Source organism: Gigantopelta aegis, chromosome 6 (assembly GCF_016097555.1).
Source record: "Gigantopelta aegis isolate Gae_Host chromosome 6, Gae_host_genome, whole genome shotgun sequence".
Lineage (NCBI taxonomy): Eukaryota > Metazoa > Mollusca > Gastropoda > Neomphalida > Peltospiridae > Gigantopelta > Gigantopelta aegis.
In genome coordinates, this window is record NC_054704.1 from 54525410 (window position 1) to 54534452 (window position 9043).

Below are 9043 nucleotides of genomic sequence, written 5' to 3' on the forward strand. Positions count from 1 at the left end.
TATTTTATAAAATAAAACATGTTTTAAGGCATTCGTAATTCACACGAAACATGTCGTATACCCTCAGGATAATTCGGAATGTTTTCAAATTATTTTTTAAATCACTGGCAGGATTCTGCAGTAAGGTTTTGATTGGTGGACATGAGCTCCAACTGGCTGGTGTTAGATCCACATGTAATAGTGGAGCTAATTTTAACTAGATTGGAATGGTCCCTGCTAATGCTATATGTGGATTACCAGCGAACAAACAGTAATACACGGGGGGGGGGGGGGGGGGGGGGGGGCGTGGCATATTTAGGCGGAGGACACATTGTCTACGAGTCATGTTATGGGACGTCAAAAAATATATAACTTTCTGGTGTGATTTGGGGGCTGGGGGATTTCATCATAATTCCTACCTCGCTGGTTACGCCAGTGGTAAACAACCGTACTATACGTGTTTTCCTAAATTCCAAAGTATGAAAAAAGGCATTCCTCGTGGGAAGGACTATATACCTATACACAGATTAATACCGCAACCAATTCACTCAGATTAACACTTGTGTTAATCTGTGTGAATTGGCTGCGGTATTACTCTATGTATTACTAGTCACGTAGCACATGGTCTTGTGGCAGTCCCCTAGCTAATGTATATTGTGTCTGTTCCAGTTTCACCAATGTCAAACAGATATATCCATTAACCGCTTTTTTGTCGTGTTTATAGCAACGGTAACAGACACGGTTGCCGTTTTTGTTGCCGTGTGTATAGCCAGTCCTCAGTTGCCGAGGCTATATTCACGGTTGCCGTGTATATAACCTCGGCCGAATCCGACCTTGCAATAATTCGGAATAACTCGTAATCGACCGAGGTGTCACGACAAAACTTACATACAAGAAGCGAAGCAGTAACAACAAGGTTGTTTGCACCATATCAAATATAAGATCGTGTTGGAAAAAACATTTTAAAACATATTACTGGTAAACAAAAGTAGCCATCCATTTAGTATCTTTTTAACACAGTTTAAAAAAATATAATTTAAAACACGTTCGCTGATGATTGGAAATGGTATACAAAGACTTAGTCCTCCATTATTTATGACAATGTCATGTCTATGATCATGTTTGTATTAAATTATTGTTTGCATCATGTTATGTTTGACAGTAAACTCCTGTTTCTATAAATGCCTATTTGTGATGACAAGTAATGTGTCACCATATTGAGTTTATTACTTGTAGTCCATAACCCAGTAGTTATTGGGCTATGTGGTTTGTGCTGTCCTGTCTCAGTGTCTGGGGAAAGTGTATAAAAGATACCATGCTGCTAAGACTACACTATGAGCTACTATTCGGGAAACCAATTCAAAATTAAGCAGTAGCTCCCCTTTCTCTTTCGATGAACCTTTTCAAAATGCGTTAAAATTACTTCAAGAAATTTGTGCAAATTGTTTTTACCCTTTTGACTTGATCCTACGGGATATTCAAAATTCAATAGCATCAAGAATGCCCATGCCTGCTACCGACCCTAATCGGGCTTCTAGTGCTCTGTTGCACTTGCCAGCATGGGCGGTCCCTTCCTCCCACCCACCCCAGCCCTTTTTCTGTCCTAGACGGAGGAGCTGACACCTGGGCCCATGACAGGCGTGTGCTACAACAGCTTGTTCTGAATGTGCATGTTAAACCCTATGACCTGACCTAAGACTACATGTTAATATTATCAACTAGTTAACATCCAGTAGCCGATGATTAAGAAATGAATGCACTGTCAAACAAAAACAAACCCTTACAGGCAAGGTGGAGTAGCCCCCACCCCTCAATAATTCTGAATAAAACATATTGGTAGTAAATATGAATTTCAGGACATCTTTTTAGGGGGGGGGGGGGACGTAGCCCAATGGTAAAGCGCTCGCTTGGTGCGTGGTTAGTTTAATATTGATCCCCATCAGTGGGCACATTGGGCTATTTCTTATCCCAGCCAGTGCATCACGACTGGTAAATCAAAGTCCGTGGTATGTGCTATCCTGTCTCTGGGATGGTGCATATAAAATATCCCTTGCTACTAATGGAAAAATGTTATGGGTTTCCTTTCTAAGCTTGTATGTAAAAATTACCAAATGTTTGACATCCAATTATAGCCGATGATTAATAAATCAATGTGCTCTAGTGATGTCGTTAAACAAAACAAACTTCTTTTTGTTCAACATTTTATGGGGGAGCATACCCCTGAACTCCCTAGAAATTTTGCTTTGTGCCCTCGATCTCGATCACACACCCACCCTCCCCTGCCAGTACATCTAAACTATTGAAAGTCCATTTTGATTATTTTACATACCTGCAAGTGCCAATTACCTATTTTTACATTTATTTGTGATAAACTACATATTAATCCACTTCACTTGTATATTCTTTGCACTGCCTAATGCCCTCAGAAATTTATTTATATAAAAATTGGGCATAAGTTTCCCATTGAATTCTTGGCGAAAATAGAAAGTACTCTGTCAAATTAGTTTTTCCTTAACTTCCACATTAGTTTTCAGCAAAATGTCAGAGAACGCTTCTTACACCTATAGGTTTACCTGAGTGCTCTTATTATTAACAACAGTGGACTTTTCATATATAACAGGCTGCAAATCCCAGAACACAAGATTATGAAATGGAATCCCAAAATATCTAATTCTGTATTAAATTATATTTATAGTTCTGGCACAATCCTAATTTTTTTTTCAAAATTGCAATGCCTGCAACGTTTTTGCAACATATACATTTTTGATAAATTGTACCGGTTATGGAGAAGTAGTTACAAGGGGATTTGATCTTAAATTCCATCACATCTCGGTCAAATGTTCTACCACTAAGGAAGGAATGTTTTTATTAGTTTGCTGCCAGTCCAACCCGAGGGGACTACACATATCAGTGATAGAAATAAGCAGAATCTTTCACTAGTCCACCAGACAAGTACATCTAAAAATCTACTTGTCCACCAATGTTTTTACTTGTTTAAAGAAATTATTTGTTTTATTCAAGTACAAGGACCATATTTTTGATGGCTCAAAATAAAACTGCACTAAAAAAAATTACTTGTCCACTGGACAACCATTGATGCACATTTTGCTTGTCCTATCAGCTTTTTACTTGTCAGGACAAACGGACAAGTGCTTATTTCGAACGCTGCATATATTTTTTCGGATGCTTTTTTTTTTTCTTTTCCAACAGTTCAAGATATTCAGCTGACATTTTATGTGTAGTTTTATCATGTTCTGTTACATATCAAATTTAACTTTCATGACAATTTACCCATTTTTCAGTTATGGCCCTTGCATTTAGGAGATATGAAAATTTGTTTCATTTTAATTACGGTCATATGGTGTCGGACATAACATGTATGGTCAAGGAACACACATACAATGAGAGAGAAAACCCGCTGCCATCATGCCATGAGCTACTCTTTCTGATTAGCAGCAAGGGATCTTTTATATGCAACATCTCATAGACAGGACAGTACATACTGCAGCCTTTGTTACACCAGTTGTGTGGCACTAAGCTGGAGCGAGAAATAGCCCAGTGGGCTCACCAACAGGGATTGATCTTAGACCAACCACGCATCAGGAGAGCACTCTACCACTGGGCTAAGTCCTACCCCACAAAAGTGGCGTAGGAAAGTGCCAAAAAGGAGAGGGCACACATGCTACTGGATCAAGAAACGTGGGGGGCACCTTGCGCCCCCCGCCCCCTTCTTCCTATGCCTATGCACACTACCACTAAGGTGTCTTAGTTTACAGTGATATTTGTATTAACTTTATTTGCAGGAGGAATCATTAGAAAGAGCAACTAAGAACTGAAAATACAGAAATGCCGAACTATTATGAGGAAGAGGATGTGGAAAAGAAGAAGCCTCAGTTGGCTTGTCATGGTGTGCGTGACGACCTCAAGGCCTGTCTGCTAAAGAGTGACTGTGTTGTCAAGGTAATTCATTAAACAAAACAGAAGATCTTCTAGTTCTGTTCATGGTCAGTTTATCTTTTCAAATTGTTTCCTTTAGTTTTAAATGTCGAACATTTTTCTCAAGTGAACAGAGTGATAGCGATATGCCAGGGTTACACAAAAATATATATACAATGAATATACATGTAAAAGATTGTTTTTAATTTTTATGGGAATAAATTTGTAAATGTATAAATTACATATTAGATGAAATCTCATAGCATAGATGTATACCAAGACAAAATAGTTTAGCAGTTTGGTACTACTACATTGTTCTTTAACCTCTCCCCACCCACCCCCCACCCCCCACAACTACTTTCAATGACATGACAGTTACATATTTCATTTTGAACTGAAAAATATGTTATACTCAGACCTTAGTTTTTAAGGTGCGCAGGTGCGATCGCACTCGTACAACACACATAATTTCAATCTGATTAGTGTGAAAAATAGCGTAGACTCTACAAACGGCACATGTAAAATATATTTGTATATTTATTTCCACTATTTAAAAAAATTAACAGTTTTCATATCTTATTTAGCTGATAGGAAGGTCCTTTTATTAAAACAATAAAAATTAAAAACATGGCAGTGGCTTCCATGCAGCTGTTTAACTGGTATTTCTCTTTACAAATCAGGAAATACTGGTTTAATAGACAATTTTGTAGACGTACCAGTCAAAATCCAATCGGAGCTACACTGCCCATTTTATTTATTTTGGAGAGTGCAATTTTTCACTCACCTTAGCATATTGAGGTGTGCGATTTTCCACTCACTGGATTTTTTCAAAACACAAGGACTGTATACTGACAAATGATGCATCAGTTAAATCCAATGTCTTGATTTCACTTTGAAAGTCATGAGTTTTATTTTATTAAAACATATTTACCAAATTGCTAAACTTGTTTTGTCCGTGTGTATCTATAATACATTGTATGTATCTTTGCCTTATAGCAACGAAAAACACCCAAGGAATGTCTGCGAACCTATGATGCCTCTGTCCCTCAGGAGTGTCAGGGTTTACGAATATCTTTCTTTGAATGTAAAAGATCATTGGTGAGATATTTTTAGATTAAAGCGACTGTCCTGAGTTTGAAACCATCATGACATATTTCCAGATAATAAATAATTTTTATCAACTAAACCTGAATACAGTTAAACATTGTTTAGAATATCAGTTGTAAGCTATCTTGATGATGGTTCGGTCAACCTTGGTTTTTCATTTGAACCAATTAGCTTATCTTGTAATGTGATATCCTTTTAACTCTATTTTTTATTAGTTCCCTACCGGTCCAACTGGAGGTGACTATAGGTTTCATCTCCATCCTGTCTGTCCATCTGGCCCTAGAATTTTTGCAATGCCTGGAGATATCAAGATGAAATTTTGTATATAGCTTTATCATTTGTATATAGCTTTACAGATCAAGTTGAAGTTTCATGGTGATTTACCCACTTCAGAGTTATGGCCCTTGAATTTAGGAGATCCAAAACATTGTTGGGTCCGGTAGGGGACATGTTGCTTTAGCAGTACTCTCAAAATGTTTGTTTGAACTCTTTTTATACTCCTGCCATGGCCTTGATTTAGTATGGCAATTCATATCGTAGCTGCGGCAATTGCCAACTCTGTCCTGGGCACAGATCTCAAACTATTTGAGCTATCTAGAATGGTTAGTGGTTAATGAGAAGCTAAATATAGTTTAGTCCTATAATTGTAGACTACAAATACTGTTTCAACCAAAATTCACACATCATACCTTCATCGAAGACAAGTTTTGATAAAATCTTATTGTAACTATCATCATGATGCACTGTTATGTCTTCGGTGTAGATCTTTTATTAAACATTGATGGCATTCTTTTAAAAGTATTCGTTATCTGAATCATATAATGTGTCAACTAACAATTGTTTTATTCTTTTCTGTTCTTGCAGCTTGATATGAGAACTCGGTTTCGAGGGAGAAAGGGTTACTGATTCTCCATGTATGATCTGAGTGGTGTGATATATACGTTATCGATGAACATTACTAACAAACTATTATGATACTTGTGGAATAGATCAAATGTACTGGACAACAGAAACGTTTTCTTGTGTTGGACACCATCATGGACTATGAAACTAATTCGAGTTACAGACCTGAGTGAATGAGCAAACAGATGAATGAATGATGCATGGATGGATGAATGAAGTTTAACGAACACTGTAGCAACACCATTCTAAAAAATATTAAATGTTGATTTATAGTCGTCCCACAGAGAATGCCTTTTTCAATGCTATGGAATTTACTACAAGTTATTTATTTCTGAGCCGATTGTTTTCTAAATTGGACACAAAAATAGTTAGTTTTTTTGTTATTTCTAAAACACTTTTACTTTTCTTCTTACATCAAACAAAACTGAAATTATTTACAAAAAGCATGTTTGTAGGAGGATGGGACAGACTATAGACAAGTTATTCTGCAATGAAATGCATGTTCCACACTCCTTTAACCCTTCATGCTGTCACTTTTCATCGATTACTGATATTATCAGCAATGAAAGTGCTCAGATTTACAAGTTACTTCAGCCTGCATTTTTTAAATATGTAATTTGAAGTATATATTTATTACACATGTGACAAAACAGTTGTTCAGTACATAGAACTTGAAAGAATGCTTTTATGTGTGAGTGTTTAGGGGCATGTGATACACATTCTGTATAATATTTAGTAATAAAATATTAATGCTGAGTAATTGTTGAACATTTACTTGTATGTTTCGAGTGCATAAGCCTTTGTTTTACCCACTTAAACAGGCATCAAAATATGTAGAGAATGGTTGTTCAGGTTACCAGGTGCTTATAGCAATAAAGTTGAGAATGTTTTTTTGTTCTCCACCAAATTATATTTAAACAAAAAATACACCTTTACATTTTGATGAATTGTGTGTTACCAGAAATACATACAAGTATCGGTACAAATCAGATTCAAAATACCCCATGTATACATCTATTTAATACAATCTACATTTTGAAAAGATGCCTGCTATCTCCAGTTTGAAGCTCACCACTCTAGAATTAGTAACATGGGTTAAATATTCAGAAATGTTTGTAGGTTCTTTAAAGGTAAGACATTGCGGGATGTAGCCCAGTGGTAAAGCACTCGCCTGATGAGCAGTCGGTCTTAGGTTCGATCCCCATTGGTGGGCTCATTGGGCTATTTCTCATTTCAGCTAATGCATCATGACTGGTGTATCGAAAGCTGTGGTATGGCACATGTAAAAGATCCCTTGCTACTGATGGTAAAATGTAGCAGGTTTCCTCTCTGAAACTGTCAAAAGTACCGTATGTTTGACATCCAGTAGCCAATGATCAATACGAGGAAGGAAATGTTTTAACTACACACTTTTATTTATGGTTATATGGCGTCAGACATGGTTAAGAACCACACAGATATTGAGAGAGGAAACCTGCTGTCGCCACTGTATGGGCTACGCTTTCCGATTAGCAGACCGGGTAGTACATACCACAGACTTTGATATAGCTGTCGTGGTGCACTGGCTGGAGCAAGAAATAGCCCAATGGGCCCACAGACGGGGATCGATCCCAGACCGACTGCATCGAGCAGGCGCTTTACCACTGGGCTACATCCCATCCCGCCCCCCCCCCCCCCCCCCCCCCCAGTGATCAATAGATCAATGTGATCTAGTAGTGTCACTAAATAAAACAAATTGACTTTAAAAAAGGACATTACCGACTTTTTCATCAAAGAACAACAATGGGGGCAAAGTGTTCAGACTGTGCTGAAATCCTCTGATAATACATACTTGCTTTTTAAAAAAAAAACCTAAACAAATGTATATGCAAAATCAGTCTGGTTCATAAATCTTTAACCTAATAAAAAAACCTCAGGTGTTTAGCTTCAGATGTTGCCCATGACATTCCAGCAACAGCTGCTGTTTATCTTTAGTATTCCTACAAATAATACTGGGATTCGGATGACATCTGTTTGCACAAATCAATTAACACTGAGGTAGTTTGGTTTTTAAATCAAAAACTTTTAAATAATGCTTGTTGGATAAAATAATTTAAATAATTATGTGAAAGACTTCTTTTCCAAAACACCAAATACAAACACATATTGTGGCCTTTAATATATAAGCCATGAGGAACTGGCCAGAACAGGATTTTTTTTTTTTTTTTAAATGGGGCCACCAAAGAGATTAAATCCTGTGACCCAAACACCTCAGGCAAGCACTTTTACTGACAGAGACCAGCCTCGTTGGCGTCGTGGTAGGCCATCGGTCTACAGGCTGGTCTCTGGCCGACAGTTGACAATCCAGGACATGCCACATCTCTGAACCGCAGAGAAACAATGCCATCGGCCGACTAGACGCAGGCGAATCCAGAACGGCCGTTGCCAGGGCATTCCATGTGTCCCCAAGCACCATCTCCAGACTGTGGGACCGTTACCAGCAACATGGATCAACACGTGACCTCCCTAGATCCGGTCGACCACGGGTCACTACCCCCGGGCAGGACCGCTACATCCGGGTACGCCACCTTCGGGAACGATTGACTACTGCCACCTCCAGAGCCGCAGCAATACCAGGTTTGCGCAGGATATCCGACCAGACCGTACGGAACCGCCTACGTGAGGTAGGAATTCGTGCCAGACGTCCAGTTCGAGGTGTCATCTTAACACCACAACACCGTCGACTCCGACTGCAGTGGTGCCAGATTCATCGACAATGGCCTCAACTGCGATGGAGACAGGTGTGGTTCAGTGACGAGTCCCGATTTCTGCTCCGACGTCATGATGGAAGATGTCGCATGTATAGGCGTCGTGGTGAACGTTATGCGGCAAACTGCGTGCAGGAAGTGGACAGATTCGGCAGGGGTAGTGTCATGGTGTGGGCAGCCATCTCACACACTGGCAGAACTGACCTGGTCCACGTGCAGGGCAACCTGAATGCACAGGGCTACATCGTTCCAGTTATGGCCAACGCAGTGTTCCAACATGACAACGCCAGGCCTCACACAGCACGTCTCACAACGGCTTTCCTACAGAACAACAACATTAATGTCCTTCCTTGGCCATCGATATCACCGGA

At 39.0% G+C, this 9043-nt stretch overlaps 1 protein-coding gene across 2 annotated transcripts; it reads left to right on the forward strand.

The window, feature by feature from the left end:
* Positions 1–772: 772 nt before the first annotated feature.
* On the forward strand, positions 773–6681 carry LOC121375908 (cytochrome c oxidase assembly factor 5-like). 2 transcript variants are annotated; one of them, XM_041503610.1, is made up of 4 exons: positions 773–895; positions 3783–3939; positions 4912–5013; positions 5887–6681. In XM_041503610.1, exons 2-4 carry the CDS (start codon positions 3826–3828, stop codon positions 5926–5928), a joined length of 258 nt encoding a protein of 85 aa, XP_041359544.1. In that variant the 5' UTR covers positions 773–895; positions 3783–3825; the 3' UTR covers positions 5929–6681. The 2 variants fall into 2 exon arrangements, with proteins under 2 accessions (XP_041359544.1, XP_041359543.1); XM_041503609.1 differs by having other exon boundaries at positions 802–957.
* Positions 6682–9043: the final 2362 nt, after the last annotated feature.

Excerpts from the sequence above, each read along its gene's own strand:
- LOC121375908 (XM_041503610.1), top strand. The coding sequence starts at position 3,826 with ATGCCGAACTATTATGAGGAAGAGGATGTGGAAAAGAAGAAGCCTCAG. Across the intron at positions 3,940-4,911 it reads AGAGTGACTGTGTTGTCAAG|CAACGAAAAACACCCAAGGA; the intron begins GTAATTCATTAA and ends TTTGCCTTATAG. Across the intron at positions 5,014-5,886 it reads TTGAATGTAAAAGATCATTG|CTTGATATGAGAACTCGGTT; the intron begins GTGAGATATTTT and ends CTGTTCTTGCAG.